General features: G+C 36.1%; 1 protein-coding gene across 42 annotated transcripts in view; it reads left to right on the top strand.

Moving 5' to 3' along the window:
* The window catches only part of UTY (ubiquitously transcribed tetratricopeptide repeat containing, Y-linked), a 249,115-nt gene that overhangs the window by 18,253 nt on the left and 211,577 nt on the right, over positions 1 to 19,285 (top strand). For all 42 annotated transcript variants that reach the window (XM_063804975.1, XM_063804974.1, XM_063804973.1 and 39 more), the window contains 1 exon segment: positions 13,850 to 13,899. In XM_063804975.1, coding sequence (XP_063661045.1) covers positions 13,850 to 13,899 — 50 coding nt within the window.

Below are 19,285 nucleotides of genomic sequence, written 5' to 3'. Positions count from 1 at the left end.
GCACATGTACCCCAGAACTTAAAGTATAATAAAAATATGTACATATATATGTATATATATCCTCAAAAACTTAACAGAATTACCAATGAACCAGAAATGCTACTCTGAGGTATACACCCCTAAATAATTGAAACAAAACAAACCACTCAAACAAACACTTGTTCATGAATGCCCATAGCAACTTGATTCAAGTAGCCAAAAGGTGGAAACAACTCAAATGTCCATGACTGTGTAAACAAGCTGTAGTATACACAGACAATGGAATATTACTCAGCCATAAAAAGGAATGGAGTACTGATACCTGCTACAACCTGCATGTCCCTTAAAGACATTATGCTAAGTGAAAGGAGCCAGACACAGAATCCCATGTTTTTTGACTTATTTTATATAAAATATTCAGAATAGGTAAATCCTTAGGGACAGAGTAGATTAATGATTGCCAGAGAATTATAGTGTGTACTTCTGGAGTAACAAAAAAACTTGAAAATAGAGAGTGGTGGTGGCTGCACAACATTGAGAATATACTAGATGCCCCTGAATTGTACACTCTAAAATTGCTAATTGTATGTTATGTGGATTTCACCTCAATAAAAGAAACATCAAAAAAACCAGTGTTCAGATAACTAAAAAGATAAATTATTGCTTTGTGTTTTGTTTACATCTGTATTTACTGCATTGAGCTTGGTGACTCACAGTATTTAAGAAAAATTCTACTAAGGCTTCAGTAATACGTTTGCCACCAAGAGACAACTGTTAAATCTTTTGATAAAACTCCTAATAGACTATTGTGTCAATATAAACATTTCAAAATTTAAAATGTGTTTTTTACTCTGCATACCAGTTGTAACTTAAAGTCAATAGAGTATACTAATAATATCGTGCCAAAATACCTCAAATTTATAGGCTGCATTTACAATTTTAAAACATTTGTAACCCCTTATTCCATTACTTAAGTTAAACATTTTCTCGGCTGGGCATGGTGGCTCATGCCTGTAATTCCAGCACTTCGGGAGGCCAAGTTAGGCAGATCACCTGAGGTCGGGAGTTCGAGACCAGCCTGGCCAATATGGTAAACCTCGTCTCTACTAAAAATAACAAAAACTAGCAGGGTGTGGTGGCGCACACCTGTAATCCCAGCTTCTCCGGGACTGAGACAAGAGAATCTCTTGAACCCATTGAGACAGGAGAATCTCTTGAACCCAGGAGGTGGAGGTGAGCTGAGATGGCGCCACTGCCCTCCAGCTTGGGCAACAGAGTGAGACTCTTCCTAAAACTAGAAAACATTTTCTTACTGAGCATTTTAGTCTCTTTGTTTCTTTTTATGCTTTTAAAATAATCACTGTTGACAAGCCTAGTGAAAATTTTTATGTGCCAGTAATTGTTGTTATATATCCATTACTGGCATCATGGAAGCAAGGAATACACACACACAAATACTCTTGTTTTTAAATGAACTTTTGAATGCTTAATGCTAGATTGTCCTCTTGAAAGGCTTTATTGATTTATATATGCATATCAGTATGTATGAGAGTAACTGTGTTCTTGCATTCCTATCACTGCTTAGTATTATTTGTACCATTGGATTGTAGTTTATATTACTAATTTCTCTTCCACTCTCCTTCCTGCGCCCCCCACCCTGTCCTTCCCCCTCCTTCTTTCGCTCCCTCCCTCCTTTCCACCCTCCTTCCCTCATTTCCCTTCTTTTCCTTCTCTTTCCTTTCTCTCCTTCCCTTTCTTCCTTTCCTTCCTTCTTTTTTGTTCTTTGACAATTGCTTCTGTTTTCATTTCTAAGAAAATTCTTACAAATCCTTAAAACTCATAAAAATGGGAGAAGTTGTCATAAATTTTTTTGTTGTAGTATGTATACAGTAGTCAGGACCTTTTGTAAAGTTTGTATTTCCCCTTTAAAAAATTATTTGTAAAATGACATAAAAATTATGTATCTTTCTCGTGTACAACATCTCATTTTGAAATATGTGTACATTGTAGAAACTAACATTTGCATTACTTCACAAATTTCTATTTATTTTGGTGTTAAGAACATTTAAAATTTACTCTCTGCAATTTTCAAGATATATAATATGAATATAGTTACTATGTTTTATAGTAGATCCCTTGAACTTATGCTATCTTACTTTGACCAACATCTCTTTACACCCCTCACCCTTATTTTTTTTTCTTCTTGAGACAAGGTTTGGCTCTGTCATCCAGTCTGGAGTGTGGTGGCACAATAATGGCTAACTGCTATCTCTGCTTCCCCAGCTCAAGCAGTCCTCCCACATCAGCCATCTGAGTAGCTGGGGCTACAGGCGTGCGCCACCATGCCAGGATATTTTTTGTATTCTTTGTGGAGATGGGGTTTTGCCATATTGCCCACACTGGTCTTGAACTTCTGAGATCAAGCAGTCTGCCATCCTGACCTCCCGAAGTGTTGGGATTACAGGTGTGAGCCAATGTGCCTGACCCCATTTTTTTATTTAAAAGAAGTGAAGCAAGGTCATGAGGTTAAAGAAAAAATGACATGGCACCTTTTCCACTTCTTTTTCTCCTTGTATTTCTATTATGTTAAAGATAAAAATATGGTAGGGGTTATAGAACTCTGAAGTGTTTTTTTAATAGTTAACTTTCATTATTTGCTCTTGAATTTTTTTCTTTATATAAATATATTGTTGGTTCTTGGCAGTCATTTTAATACTTTAAGAAGTATGTTTGTGTATTTAATCTGTGATTAACAAATGAGTTTTATGTTCTCTGGCTTTAATGAAACAGTGAATTTCAGGTACTTAGGAATACTTTTAAGGAAATTAGGGATTTAAGCTTAGACTAAAATGAATAGATTTAAATACAAGAAATTAGGGATTTAAGCTTATAACAGACTAAAATGAATAGATTTAAATACAAAACAAATATTAAAAATAATTAGAAGGCTGTTTAAGACTAAAATTGGGTTCAAGGATTGATAAAACTTAAGTTTTGGGTATTCATCAAGGGGTTGATGTTGAAATGGTTGTTAAACCATTTTTGTAAGTGGTAAAGGAAAACAGTGATCTTGCCTGTAATAATATTAAAAGGTTTCATAGTGGGATGAACAAGGACAACTTCAGCCACTGAGGACCCAAGAAGCACATAATAAAGAGTGTGTGAATTTTGGTTTACCAAGAGAAAAATCAATTAGACGATTACTGCAGTTATTATGAAACAGACATTGTGTAGTATAAAGAAATCAAAATAAATGATCCTCACACTCTTGCCCCATCCTGTGTTTAAGACTTCAGAAAAGTCTGGTTACAGTAGGATTAGGAATTTTATCCATGGGTCAGTACTTGACTTACCTATTAAAAATAAGGACAATGCTTTGGATAAGGTAAATTCGACAGAGAAACTATAATGAAGGAGATTGGTAATAGTCATTAATTTTAATAACCTATTTAGAAGACATAAAATGTTAAGATTTTTTAAATGATAAGATCCCAGGGACTGATGTAATAGACTGATTCTTGAGAACTTGCTTAAATGGCTGAAAATATAACAGGTAAGCTTAAGTACATTAGGTGTACATGTATAAGAGGTAAATAAATTCCTCATAAATTCTGAATATGAATTTTAAACTTTATAGGTTGCAAATGGAGGCTGACCTAGTACTCTCCTAATGCCTTTATCTAGGACAATGGTTGACAGTATGATTATAACGTTTTTACTTTTTTTTTAAATTTTATTATTATTATACTTTAAGTTTTAGGGTACATGTGCACAACATGCAGGTTTGTTACATATGTATACGTGTGCCATGTTGATGGCACCACTTAACTCGTCATTTAGCATTAGGTATATCTCCTAATGCTATCCCTACCCCCACCCCACAACAGTCCCCAGAGTGTGATGTTCCCCTTCCTGTGTCCATGTGTTCTCATGGTTCAGTTCCCACCTATGAGTGAGAATATGCGGTGTTTGGTTTTTTGTCCTTGCGATAGTTTGCTGAGAATGATGGTTTCCAGCTTCATCCATGTCCCTACAAAGGACATGAACTCATCATTTTTTATGGCTGCATAGTATTCCATGGTGCGTATGTGCCACATTTTCTTAATCCAGTCTATCGTTGTTGGACATTTAAACTAAAGAGCTTCTGCACAGCAAAAGAAACTACCATCAGAATGAACAGGCCACCTACAGAATGGGAGAAAATTTTTGCAAACTACTCATCTGACAAAGGGCTAATATCCAGAATCTACAATGAACTCAAACAAATTTACAAGAAAAAAACAACCCCATCAAAAAGTGGGCAAAGGATATGAACAGACACTTCTCAAAAGAAGACATTTATGCAGCCAAAAAATGCATGAAAAAATGCTCATGATCACTGGCCATCAGAGAAATGCAAATCAAAACCACAATGAGATACCATCTCACACCAGTTAGAATGGCGATCATTAAAAAGTCAGGAAACAACAGGTGCTAGAGAGGATGTGGAGAAATAGGAGCACTTTTACACTGTTAATGGGACTGTAAACTAGTTCAACCATTGTGGAAGTCAGTGTGGCGATTCCTCAGGGATCTAGAACTAGAAATACCATTTGACCCAGCCATCCCATTACTGGGTATATACCGAAAGGATTATAAATCATGCTGCTATAAAGACACATGCACACATATGTTTATATCAGCACTATTCACAATAGCAAAGACCTGGAACCAACCTAAATGTCCAATAATGTTTTTACTTTTTATAGACATGGTCAAGTGTATACTACATTTTACAAGTTATTAGAGAGTTTCTATGTATACTCCATTTCCCTCTTAGCCTCTTCCACTAGGATGATAGATCTGTCACAGTATGAAGCAGTATTGATACATTAACTAAAGTCTCTATTCAAATTCTTTTTAAGAGTTTTTCCCTATTGTCCTTTTTCTCTTTCAGAGTTCCGACTAGGATAGCTCATTTCATTTAGTTGTCATGTCTCCTTATGATCTTCTTGTCTGTTGCCACTTTCTCAGGCTTTCCTTATTTTTGATGATGTTAGTAGTTTTCAGGAGTATTGGTCAGGTATTTTGTAGCATGTCCCTGAACAGGGATCATGTGTTGTATTTCTCATGATTAAACTAGGATTATCATTTTTTTAGGGGGAAATTACAAAAATAAAGTGCATTTTTATCACATCATATCAGAGACATATACTGTCAACATGACTTAGCAATGTTAATGTTATTCACTGGCTGAGGCATGTTTGTTAGGTTTCTCCACTGTGAAGTTACTCTTTTTGCTTCTTTGCATATCATATTGTCTGGAAGAAAGTCACTATCAATAGCCTGCACTCAAGCGAGTACTTTTTTACAGGTATAGACAAGCCAGTTCTTGGGGGTTCATTTGGATTTTGTTGAGTTTATTAATTATTTTAGGAAGGATGTTCATCTTATCTATAGTAATTCTTTTAATTCATGTAAATGAAATAACTTTTCAATTGTTTTGTGCTTTAATTTCTTGTTTTGACAGTTTCAACATACAGATCCTGCATGTCTTATTAAATATATTCTTATACTAAGATCTAAATATTTAAAATTTTGGTGCTAAATTTTTATATATAGTTGTTTATTGTTAGTACTATATAAGAAATAATAGTTGAGTTTTAAAATTGACTTTGTATCATAAGAGCTTACTAAATTCATGCTAGTTCTAGGAGTAGATTTCATAGATTCCTTGAAATTTTGTTGTTTTCTTCAACAACTTATAAATAATTGGATATTGTTTAGTTTTGAAAAACTGAATACCCCAGCATAAATAAAACTGATTTTTAGAAACAGACTTTAGGACAACATACTTCTTACAATTAGTGTTTGTGACTAGGCTCTTATATGTTCCAGGTACTAGAAATTTGTGAGGAAATAAGATGAGGGAGAGAGTGGACAATTCAAATGATGGTCGTGTTAGAACACTTCTAAGGGGAGTGAGATGGCCTTCTAGTCATCTAGTTTATAGTGTGTGAAAAGGATAGTAGAGGTGGTTTAAAAAAATAGGTTTGCACATATAATAATCAAAACCAAGTTTAACTGGACATTTTTCAGATAAAGAAATACAGGAACAGCAGATGTTGGTAGACATCAGTATGCGTATGTCCTGAGTCATGGTATTCCTAAATTCTATCTGGGACATAGATGCCATTTTTGAACCTTTTTTCTTTGTTCTGGTACTGCTGTTTTCTTTATCACATATCTTTTTTGTTGGTATATAATTGTTTTTCATTATTTTTAGAGACAGATTCTTGCTCTGTCGTCCAGGTGGGGGTGCACTGGCTCAGTGTTGACTCACTGCAACCTCCATCTTTGTGGCTGAAGCTATTTTTCCACCTCAGCTGCCCAGGTAGCTGGAACTACAGGTGCAAGTCACCATGGCTGGCTAATTTTTGTGTTTTTTTTCAAGAAACAGTTTCATTACCTGAGGCTGGCTTTGAACTCTTGAACTCGAGTAATCCATACCTGCCTTGTTCTCAGAGTGCTGGGATTATAGGTGTGAGCCTCCATGCCCAGCCAGTGTATAGTATTTTCTAGATGAGCACATGCTTTAGTAGCTTCTTAAGGAAAGATTCATTAGAGATAATGTTGTTTTGAGACTTCACATATATGTTTGTGTGAAGTATCTTTCTTTTACCCTTGCAACTGTAAATTAATAATATAAATATTTAAATCTAGGATGGAAATAGCTTTTAAAAAATATAATTTTGGAAGTAGTTTTCCATTTTCTTGGTCCTAGAATTGCTGGTATGGAGTCTGAAGCTCCTTAATAACAATTCTTTTCATGTGACCTGTTGCTTAGTGCCTTACCCCTGGAAGTCTTTGTCCTTATGTTGTAAATAGAGGAGTAAGTGGTCTTTTTGGGGTCACTAAGGCTCATTCCAATATGGCTGTGGAGATTATACTTGATGAGGCAAATGAGATTAAAGGATTTGTTATACTCACAGGTTCTAGAAGAAGGAGGCCTGGCACCCCACACAAGGGGTTATCTAGGTGGAACTCCCAGAGAATGGCCTCACCCAGCACATCAGGAGCTGAGAGAAAGTGGAACCATAGACAGTGGAACTCCTCTATTAGGGGTCAGGACAGAATACTCAAGCAAAAGACTAGAGAGAATTTTACTGATGTCTTTGGATTTTTCTAGATCATAATCAGGGAAAGGCAAGAAGGTCAACTTGGCAGGGACTATCCTTATCCTATTGATGGACCTGGTCATTTGGGTTAGATGGTCACAGGCTGTGGGGATGTTGAAGACTTAGGAAAATACTAATTTTCTAAAAACTGGGAATATAGACCTATTTTTCCAAAGTTTCAAATTGATATGTTTTAGAATAGGCCTATTTTAATCTGTTATGTGTCCTTGTGAATCAGCATCTCATGTCCTTCGTGTTGGAAATGTTTTGGTGATAATTTAGAAAATCTGTTATTCTTACCCTTACTCTGAAATTTTATTGTTCATATGCTTTAGCACATGATAGTCTGTGATTATGGATAGTCTTTCTGATCTTTGAATTTTCCCATCTCTTCCAGGGAGAGATCTTTACTTATTCCAGAAAAAATCATTTTTCATTTTTTTTAAAGTTTTGTGTTAAAATATATATAACACAATTTGCCATTTAAATAACTTTTAAGTGTTAAATTTCTTTAGCAGTAAGTACCTCATAGCCATCACCACTCTTCGAAAACTTTTTTTTAATCATACCAACAAAACTCTGTAGCCATTCAGCTATAAATTCCTATTCACCACACTCAGCCTTTGTTTGCCTACATTACACCTTGATCTGTATGAACGTATCTTCCCTTGGTAAGTTATAAGTGGAATAATGCATTATTGTTCCTTTTGTGTCTGGATTCTTTTACCTGGCATGTGTTTAATTTAGTCATTCATATAATATGTATTAGAATTTCATTTGTTTTTAAGGCTTTTTTTTTTTTTTTTTTTTTTCCTGAGACAGTGTTGCTTTTGACGCCCAGGCTGGAATGAAGTGGTGTGATCTGACTCACTGCAACCTCGGCCACTTGGGTTCGGGTGATTGTCCTGCCTCAGCCTCTTGAGTAGCTGAGATTATAGGTACCTACCACCATGCCTGGCTAATTTTGCATTTTTAGTAGAGACAGGGTTTTGCCATGTTGTCTAGGCCAGTCTCGAACTCCTGGTCTCAGGTGATCTGTCCACCTTGGCCTCCGTAAGTGCTAGGATTGTAGGCGTTAACCACCATGCTCCGCCTGTTTATTTTCTTTAACGAGTTTACAATGTGTATATTTCTTTCATTGAAATGTTATTTTAGTGGTCACTCCTCTTTCTTCCTTTCTTCAGTTAGGTCCTTGCAGTCACTAGCCTATCTTCTGTCTCTGTGGATTGCCTGTTATTGATATATAAATGATATCATATTGTATATGTCAGCTGTTTTTACTCAGCAAAATGTTTTCAGGGTTCATTTATATTGCAGCATGTATTACTACTATGTTCCTTTTTATTACTGAATAATATTTTATTGTATGTGTATACCACAGTTTACTGTTCATCTTGGATGAATGCTTTGGTTTTTTTTCCTATCTTTTGGCTGTTGGGAATATGCTATGAAAATTAGTATACAGACATCTGTTTGAGTCCCACTTTTAGTTGTTTTTTGTTGTTGTTGTAGTTGTTACCTAGGCTGGAGTTCAGTGACGTGATCTTGGCTCACAGCAGCCTTTGCCTCCCAGGTTCAAGCAATTCTCTTGCCTCAGCCTCCTGAGTAGCTGGGATTACGGGCACGTGCCAGCACACCCAGCCAATTTTTGCCTTTTTTTATTTTATTTTTCTTTTCTTTTTTTTTTTTTTTTTTTTTTTTTTGGTAGAGACAGGGTTTCGCCATGTTGGCCAGGCTGGTCTCGAACTCCTGACCTCAGGTGATCCAGCCGCCTCGGCCTCCCAAACTGTTGGGATTACAGGCATGAGCCACTGCACCCGGCGTTCAGTTGTTTTGACAAGTTAGCTGGGAGTGAAATTGCTATTTTTATTACTGAAAAAGCAGTAATTTTTTTAAGAAAACCTGTTTTCCACAGATGCTGTACCCATTATTACTATCTTGCCATTGAAGGAGGAGACTTCCAGTTTTTTGCCAACACCTGTTTTTTACTATTTCCCCACACCTCCCATTGTAACTATTACAGTGTGAAGTGATAGTCTCATAGAGGTTTTGATTTGCATTATTTCCCTAATGACTAAAAATGTTGAGTATCTTTTCAGGTGCTCATAGGCCATTTATGTATCTTTGGAGAAATATCTGTTCAGATTCTTTATGTATTTTTTTAGTTGAGCTACTTGTCTTTTTGTTACTGAGTTCTAGGAGTTTTTTGTATATTCTCGAAAATAAAGTTTGATTAAACATATGATTTGCAAATATTTTCCCCCATCGTATAGGTTTTTGTTTCATTTTCTTAACAATGTGCTTTGCACAGAAGTTTCTAATTTAGATCAAGTTCAGTTCATCTTTAGTTGCTCATGCTTTTGGTGTCCTCTCTGTTGCTGTGTTCATGAACATGAAGAATCTTTATATTTTCTTTCAGATTTCTTTGGTTTTACTTCTTATATTTAATAAAGAATTAATTACATTTAGTATATTATGTGAGTTGGGGGACCAGCCTCATTCTTTTGCTTGAGAAAATTGAACTGCCCTTTCAAGAGTGAACTAGGCATTCTGTGAAAAAATCAATTGATCATATATGTAAAGATTATTTTCAGGTTCTCAGCTCTATTCTATCATTGGTCTCTATTTCTATCCTTATGTTAGCTATACTAACATACTGTTTTGATTATAATAGCTTTGTAGGAAGTTTTGATACTGGGAAGTGTGAGTCATCGGAGTTTATTGCTCTTCACAATTGTTTTAGCTACTTGCCGTTGCTTAGTGCTCTAGCAGTGCATTGGTCCGAAAGTGACCTCTCTCTCTGGAGCAATGCCTTTGCTTGATCTCCAGGAAGTCCCGTTAGTCTGAGGACCCTTGAAGGATGTAGGGGCTTTGTTGTGGCTAGCATCCACATCTCTTTTTCACTCACATTTGGATAAATTTCATACGTATCTTTAAGTACGTTTACTTCTGGTTCTTTCTTCATTCCTTGTGGAGTGTGATGACACTTAGATCTCTGGTTAATAACCTACTAATCCCTGAGCCTCCATTCTTTCTCTTGCCTTAGTTTTTTTTTTCTTGTTAGTTTGGATTGAATAGTTTTTTATCTTTCTGTATTGTTTAATGATGTTTAATAATGTTTCTGTGTGCATTGTGCCACTGAGGCTATGAGCTGAGCTCTTTATTTTGAGTATTTCATTTATAAGTTCTAAAGTTTACATTGGTTTGCCTTTTATAGCTTCTGTTTCTTTACTGTGACTTTCAATTTTTCCTTTTTTCCTTGTTCTTTGAAGCACTTTTATTCCAGTTTAAAATTTTTTATCATATATTCAAACATTTCTCCCATCTTTTTCATTCATTGTGATATACTTCTTTTTTTTGATATGGTGAATGATTTTTGACTGGATCTTGGAAGTTTTTATGTTAACGCTATCAGACAGAGTCTCACTCCGTTGCCCAGCAGTAGTGCTATTTCAGCTCACTGCAGCGTCCGCCTCATGGGTTCAAGTGATTCTCGTGCCTCAGCCTCTCAAGTAGCTGAAACTACAGGTATGTGCCACCATACCTCGCTAATTTTTGTAGTTTTAGTAGAGATGGGGTTTCCCTATGCTAATAGGCCAGGCTGGTCTGGAACCCCTGACCTTAAGTGATCCACCCACCTCGGCCCCCAAAAGTACCGGGATTACAGGTATGAGCCACTGCACCTGGCTGGTGGATCTTACGTTAATCTACAGTAAACGGTATTGCTGTCTCTTACTGCTAGGTGAATGTTAAAGTTCAGATTACTGAGTTAGGCTTTTTGCTAATGTTGAACTGAAATGAGAATTTTGGCTTCCCACATGGTTTCCATTATTATTCCAGTCTTCCTTATTACTGGCCAGTGGTTAAAATCCTGACTTCCACTGGGGTGCTCTGACTCCACTAACGTGCAGACAGCTTGTTTCTGCCACGTGAGCGTGAAATCTAGGCTACCTTCATCGGAGGACATGTAAGCCTCACAACCAGCCATCAGATAACTTCTTTTCTTGCTCCCTACTTGGCTTCCTCTCACATTAACGCAATAGGTAGCCTGATATATGATAGATGTCTGTGCTTTCTACTTGGCCTTTGTGTAGAGTAGGTGGTTTTAGGGAACTTTTTTTCTGTACTGTTTACAGTAGACAGATCCCGTTCTAAGTTTTCTGTCCTGCTGGGTTGTCTTTTTCCTTTGATTAGGGAGATTAGTACCACCCTGCCCTCCTTCATTCTTTTTGATGCTTCTGGAATGGTGGCTTCTTCAGTTTCAAATGTAGGATGAAAGGAAAAAAGATAACCTGTAAATTGGTGGGAATTTACCACTATGGTATTCCTCAGGCTTTCTGTTCCTTTTTCTGTTCTTTTTTTTCTGACAGTTGTTACTTGTAGTGTTTATGCTGAACGGTATCCCGCATTACTCATTTGCGCAACACTTTTTGAGGTCTATCTTCCAGGACTTTACTAACCTAGGAGATTCTTTCTCTCCGTTTCTCTCTGTAAAACTTCTAGCCAGTCTGCAGTTTAGATACTTGCTATTTTGGAGCTACTAGACACTTAACTGTAAAAATCTACATGTTTTCCATGGGTTTGAACAACCCCAAATGCTTTCTGTATAAATTCACACTAGAAGAGCAATTACTGCATTCCATGATCTTAAGACTATTTTTTCCACTAGAGTTGAACCTTTGCTCTTCAAGGGCTGGAGCCTGAGATAATGGCCACTATTCTTGAAATGATCCCTGTGTTTTAGGAGCAGGTACTGGGCAGGAGCTATAGTCTTTAGTCTGCTTGCCTCTCTTACATGGAGTCTACCTAGAGTTATTTGGGTCAAGGGCTGTTGGGCATCAGTACTTTCGTGGTCTGTTGCAACTGGATTAGAGTTTTCAGTTAGCCATTCTGGGCATGGGAGAGCAAAGCAGCCTCTCGTCTTGTCATTTGCCCTTTTTTTTTTTTTTTTTCAGACACAGTCTCGCTTTGTCATCCAGGCTGAAGTGCAGTGGCACGAACTTGGCTCACTGCAGTGTTGGCCTCCCAGGTTCAAGTGATTCTCCTGCCTCAGTGTCCCGAGTAGCTGGGAGTACAGGCACGTGCCACCACGCCCGGCTAAGTTTTTGCATTTTTAGCAGAGTTGGGGTGTCACTGTGTTAGTCAGGATGGTCTCCATCTTCTGACCTCGTGATCCACCTGCCTCAGCCCCCTGAAGTGTTGGGATTACAGGCGTGAGCAACTGCGCCTGGCCATACTTGTTTTTAATATAGTTTCTGCAATACTGAGCTGAGTAGGGGAAATGTTGGTAGCCTACATCTGTTGAGGTGTTAGCCTAGCCCTAAAACAGGAGCTTGTGCAAGAGAGAACACTTCATTTTGGTGGGTCTAGTGGTCCTATCTTACTGAGCTGGGGTACAGTAGGAATGGTGTGAGAAAGAATTAGTTCAGGCTACAATACGATAGATTTTCACTGTTTTTTGCTGAGAACTTAGTTTATTTTCTTAGTAAAATTTTCTCCATTTGAATAGTGCCCTTAAGACAGCTATAGAGAGACTTTAAGGCTGCTTTTCTTGAGAAAGTGTCTATGGATCTTTTCAGGCTACTTTTTTGGATGTCACTCCTTTACACTGTTTCGTTTTGAAAGTAAATATTTTAGTTATAGAAATGTAGCCTATATTGTGAGATGATTCTTATATATGCTACTGTCTGTTGAGCATTAAATTTGGTTCTTTTAAAATTCTGTCTTGTCATTTTTATGATTGTTTGATAAAAGCAAGATTTCCTCAATAGGCTTACCCCCACACCTTAACTTTTTGTAGCTAAATTCAGTGGAAGCATTTCAGCTAACGTTTACATTTTTATTGTAAAAATCTCTGAAATTTCTAAAAATGATTGTTCAAGACAGAATCCTCCGCATATAACAATATGTTCAATCTGCCACTTTTGGCATTCTGCTATTTTCAGTTAATTTTTTCTTTTTCATTTTTTTCAATTTATTTTTGACTTTGGGTGATATTCAGTGCTATAATTTATCCTGAAAGCTTATCCCCAGGAATATAATCATTGCTTAGCTGTTTTTCAGAGATTCTGAGTTGATTGGATAAAGTGATGAGTTTTCCTAGTTTTGTCATTGTTAATGTTTCCACTAATTCTAATGTGCTTATACGACTTCTTTTTTACGTTTTTATTTTGTGGTTTTATTTTATGTGCCTTTTTTTAGGCTGTCAGGAACAACTACTTTATATGATTTGAGTACTCTTTTTGCTTTTAGATAGGTTTTAGGGCATAAGGCATCCTAACTTGGAATTAAACTATAGGTAATAGTAGTCTACTGATTGTGTAAAGGGAAGCATCACAAAGTTATTTTGTGCCTTAGGTGACTGAATTTTTATCTTTCTAGAAAGTGAATTGCATGTTAAGAAAAATTAGAAAACTTTATCATAGTAGGGAATACCTCTAGAAGATTGCCATTACTTTTGGTTCCTGAAGGAGGTCAAATTGATTCAAGTAATTGCTAAGATACTATGTTGGTTTGAGTGCATGGGTGAGATTCGATCATGGTTTTATATACCTGATTAAATTAGTAAGCCATAAAATTTAGGTTATTTGATTTTTATTGTTTGTTAACAGATGGGCATGTTTGGCAGCTTATATTAAAATATCAATTTAATGTCTTACAGTGGATTTTTAAATGGGATATGATTTGGCTAATAATTATTTTTTCTTTTCCAGCATTATCTGCATATCAGAGATATTACAGTTTACAGGCTGACTACTGGAAGGTTGGTACAAATTTTCAATGCCAGTTTTTATTTCCTTTATGGCAGATCATACTCAAAATACATTTATCTTGTCATAGGATGTATGATACTACTGTTAGTTGTAACTGCTATGAGGATTAGCCATAGATAGTACAATGTGGATAAAGGGAAAGTCCTGTTTTAGTCACAGACTTTGAAAGGCCATGTGTTGATTCCTAATATAAATAAAATTATTTCTGGCTTTCATGAATTACTTGAGTGGGAAAGAAATGTAATTAAAAATGAAATCTACTTAGTTCCAAAACATATATTGATAAGCATTTATTTTGATTTATTATTTTTTAGTAAAACATTATGGACGTATAATACATATATAGCTTAGAATTCACTCATTTAAAGTGTACAATTCAGTAATTGTTAATGTATTCATAGAGTTGTCGAACCATCACAACAATTAATTTTGAAACATTTTCATGATATTAAAATAAAACACTATACCCTTCTGTTTCCCTCCATTAACGTGGCACTAAGCAGTCATTAATTTCATTTCTGTTTCTATATATTTGTATATTCTGGACGAATTTTGATGGAATCCATCAAAACTTAAATCTATGGTGCTTCAAAGAATGCTATCAAAACTGAAAAGACAACTCAAAAGAATAAGAAAACATCTGCAAATCATGTAAGGATCAAATAACCAGACATATATATTTTAAAACTCTTGCAACTCAAGAAATAACAGAAGAAAAATAATCAGAATAGACATTTGTCCAAAAATAAACATTTACAAATGGCCAATAAACAAAAAGCTGTTCAAACATTAGTCATGAGGACAATGAGAATCGAAACTGCAGACCACTTCATATTTTCTAGGATTATAAAAATTTTTTAAAAGACAGCAAGTGTTGGCTAGGATATAGAGAAACAGATCTTTAAATGTTGACGTGGGAATGTAAAATGGTGCAACTACTCTAGGAAACAACCTAGCAGCTTTTCACAAAGTTACTATCTTGTTAAACAATTCCACTCGTAGGTATATAATAAAAGAAAATAAAACTACATGTTCAAACAGAAGCAAGGATACAGATGATCACTGCAGCGTTATACATAAAAGCCAAAAAGCAGAAACAAGCAAGTGTCCATGCAACAAATGATGGAAAAAAATATTTTGACTGTATGTTTAGTGAAAATGTCAAAATCTATAAATACAATGTTGTTTTGTTGCTTCTGCCTTTACTGCCAACTGACTAGTTTAAATGTATCCATTACCAATCCAAGGTCATACAGGTTTATCACTATTTTCCTTTTAGTGTTTTATAATTATAGCTTTTACGTTTAGGTATTTGATTATTTGAGTTAATTGATATGAGCAGAGAACTTCTATTCTACTATTTTGTTGACTTCCCTCAATTTCAGCCTTTTTTTTTCCTCCTTGGGAAATTGTATATATTTCTGTCCAAAAAATGTATATTTGTTTTTCTGATGGCATCCTGTAGGTCCTGTATGCGCTCTTTACTTTTACTTCTTTCTTTTTTTTAATTCATCTAACTGGCTAATTTCATTTTTATTTCCAGACACCAGCTTGAAACAGCTACCAGCTAATTTCAAATGACCTTGTTGTATACTAGCCTGCTGATTCTTCATATTTGCGTCAGCTATTGAGGCTGTTAATGTTCTATTTTGTTATTGTGTTCTTCATTCAGTTCTAGGATTTTTTTTTAATGGTTTCTATTTCTTTAAAGCTCTCATTTTATTCATTCATTGTTTTCTTGATTTCTTTTACTTACCTATCTTATGTTTCATCTCATTCAGCTTCTTAAAGATGATTATTTCAAATTATTTTCCATGTAGTTTACTTCTTTGTGCTTGGTCACTGGAGCTTTATTAATTGGTTTTGCTGGTGTCATTTTGGCTGTATGTGTGTTCAAAGAGCAAACACCTCTTCTAGTCTTTACAGACCTCCTCTCTGTACCCTGGGCTGTTGGGATAGCCTCTGGGATCACTGAGTGGGGTAGGAGCCAGGTCAGGTGGCTGCTGCTGGGTATATAGTGGAGTCTGTGGTTGGGACACCTATTACTAGGGTCTGAGGCAGGTATTTCTAATGGTTTTTAGACAGGATGGCTTTTAGGATTTTGGTCAGTATGGCTGGTAGCTGGAGCTGCATTACAGTACTGCTTTAAAATATGCAATTTGACAGGTTAGTAGGCCTACCTCAGGGGCACATACTGGATGAGAGTTTTGCCTAACTAGGAAACCACTGATTAGGCAAAATGCTCTCCTGGCCTGAGGCTAATAAGGTCTGTGTAGCCAAGTTACAGGGCAGTTTCAGAGTCTCTGTGGGACTGGGGTTCTCAGTCCGTTACCCAAGGCATGGTGTGGCATCTGTGTCCCTTGGTATAGTGTCTGGATCGTTGCTATTCAGTGTTGTTATGACTGAGGCTACAGGGTGATAGGACTATAGCTGGGGACCTTGTTGGCAAAACTGCCACATGGGCACGGGCCTGCTTTTGCAAAACAGTTCTTAGTCTCAGAGTTTTGCTGTCTTCTACCTGTAATTCAAAGCTCCCACAAAGCCACTTTCACTTGTGAATCATTGCCAAGTTATTGCTGCTATGGGGTGTGTGAACAGAGGACCTTCTATTCCACCATTTTCTGATCTCCTTGTACTTTTTCTGCTCAGAATTTAACTAAGCTTTTTAAGACATATTAGTCGATGTTTTTCATCATTTTTAATCATTATCTTCATTTTTTCAAAGTAAACTTTATTTTTTATTGACAGTTCTAGCTTTGCAAGATTATTTCAAAGATACCACAGTGTGTCTATACATAATCCCCTATTGATAACATCTTATATTAATCTGGTACATGTGTTGTTAAAGTTTATTATGCAATATTGATGAATTAGCATTAAGTAATGTTCATTCTTTATTCAGATTTCCAGAGTTTTTACCTAATTTTTTTGTTTGTTTTGGATCCCATCCTGAATATAGCATTATTACTTCTCATGTCTTTCTTTTAGGCTCCTTTTGGCTCTGACAGTTCCTCAGACTTACCATAAATTTTAAAGGTTTTCATCATTCTCGGCAAGCTAACACAAGAAGAGAAAACCAAACACCACATGTTCTCACTCATAAATGGTAGTTGAACAATGAGAACAAATGGACACAGGGAGGGGAACATCACATACTGGGGTCTGTCAGGGAATTGGCAGGGGTTGGGTAGGTGAAGGATACCATTAGGAGAAATACCTAATGTAGATGATGGGTTGATGGGTGCAGCAATCCACCATGGCACATGTATACCTGTGTAAAGAGACCTGCACCTTCTGCACATGTATCCCAGAACTCAAAGTGTAATAATTTAAAAAAAAAATTTTTTTTAGTTTTTTTTTCTGGACTCAAGTTCTATTTTAGATATATGTCTGTCGTTGTAGTGCTACAATATTTTAATTAGTGTACCTTTGTAATAAGTTTTGAGACTGGTTAGTATGATTTTTTTCACCTTGGTTCCTTTTTTGCAAAGTTATTTTGGCTCCTCTAGGTACCTTGTATTTTCCACAGGATCAGTTTTGTGTTTGCACCAAAAGCCACCAGGGATTATGATATGCAGTTCAAATTTAAGAGTAGTGTCATCTTAACAGTATTATATGGTACAGCCCATGAACACTTATAATTAAATGATATAAACAAATGACATCCTATCTATCTATCTATCTATCTATCTATCTATCTATCTATCTATCTATATCTATCTCACACTGTTACCCAGGCTGTTCTTGAACTTCTGGGCTCAAGCAATCCACCCTCCTTGACCTTCCAAACTAGGTTATAGGAGTGAGCCACTATACCCAGCCCTCTTGTTATTTATTTGGAACTTTTAACATTTGTATCAAAATGTTTTTTAGTTGTCAGTGTATAAGTATTGTAGTTTTGTTACAGTTGAAATAACAAATTTACACTAATTTCTAGGGTTTTTTTTTTTTTTTTTAACTTTCAGGCTCGGGTACGTGTGCAGGTTTGTTATATAGGTAAGCTGAGTGTCATAGGGGTTTGCTGTAGAGATTATTTTGTCACCCAAGTAAGACGCATAGTACCTGATAGGTAGTTTTTTGATCCTTCTCCCACCATCCACCCTCAAGCAGGCTCAGGTGTCTGTTGATTTTTTCTTTGTGGCCATATGTACTCAATGTTTAGCTCCCCCTTACAAGTTAGTAATATGTATTTGGTTTTCTGTTGCTGCATTAGTTCACTTAGAATAATGGCCTCCTGCTCCATCCATGTTTCTACAGAGGACATAATCTCATTCCTTTTTATGGCTGCATAGTATATACCATGGTGTATATTTATACCACAATTCCTTTCTAGTAGATAACAGAAATGATTTTTGATAAGATTCAAAATTCCTTCATGTTAAAAACCCTTAACAAATGAGTCATTGACAGAATCTACCTCAAAATAGTAACAGCCATTGTGATAAACTCGTAGCCAACATCACATCGAATGGGCAAAAGCTGAAACCATTTCCCTTGAAAAAAACCAGAAGAAGGATGCCCTGCTGTTACCACCACTGATAACACAGTACTGGAAGTTCTAGCCAGACCAGTCAGGGGAGAGAAGGACATAAAGAGCATCCTAATAGGAAGAGAGGAAGTCAAACTATCTGTGTTTGCAGATGATAATATACTTTATTAAATTTTTACTCATCTATTTTTTTTTTAACATGCTTTGCATTTAGTTTGCTGTTTTTCTTTTTTAGAGTAGTTTACTCGTAGGATTTATTTCTTTTTAGCAATGGAATTTATACCTGTAATTTGCCCTCTGAGCATTGTTGTAGCTGCTTTCTATCAGTTTTGTGAAGATGTATTTTAGCTTTAATTCTTATGACGTATTTACTGATTTGTTTGACTCACTGGAAATTGAGACACACAAATTCACAAATGTGTGTTTAATTTCCACAATTTGTGAATTTTCCATGTTTTATTACTTAGTATATTCTGTAATGGTCACAAGAGATACTTTGTATGAATATATATATATATATATATATTATTTTAAAAACTTTACTGTTAAGCCTTGTTTTATGGCTTATCATAGGGACTGTTCAAAAGCTGGGTTTCTTTTTTTTTTTTTTTTTTTTTTTTTGAGGCAGAGTCTTGCTCTGTTGCCAGGCTGGAAAGCAGAGGTGGATCTTGGCTCACTGCAGTCTCTGCCTCCTGAGTTCAAGGGATTCTCCAGCCTCAGCCTTCCAAGTAGCTGGGACTACAGGTGTGCACCACCACATCCAGCTAATTGTTTGTATTTTAGTAGAGACAGGGTTGTACCTTGTTGGCCAAGATTGTCTTGATCTCCTGACCTTGTAATCTGCATGCCTTGGCCTCCCAAAGTGCTGGGATTACAGGTGTGAGCCA

The sequence above is a fragment of the Pan troglodytes genome, chromosome Y (assembly GCF_028858775.2).
Source record: "Pan troglodytes isolate AG18354 chromosome Y, NHGRI_mPanTro3-v2.0_pri, whole genome shotgun sequence".
Taxonomy (NCBI): Eukaryota; Metazoa; Chordata; class Mammalia; order Primates; family Hominidae; genus Pan; species Pan troglodytes.
The sequence above is the reverse complement of the archived record's forward strand: the minus strand, read 5'-3'. Positions and strand labels throughout refer to the sequence as shown.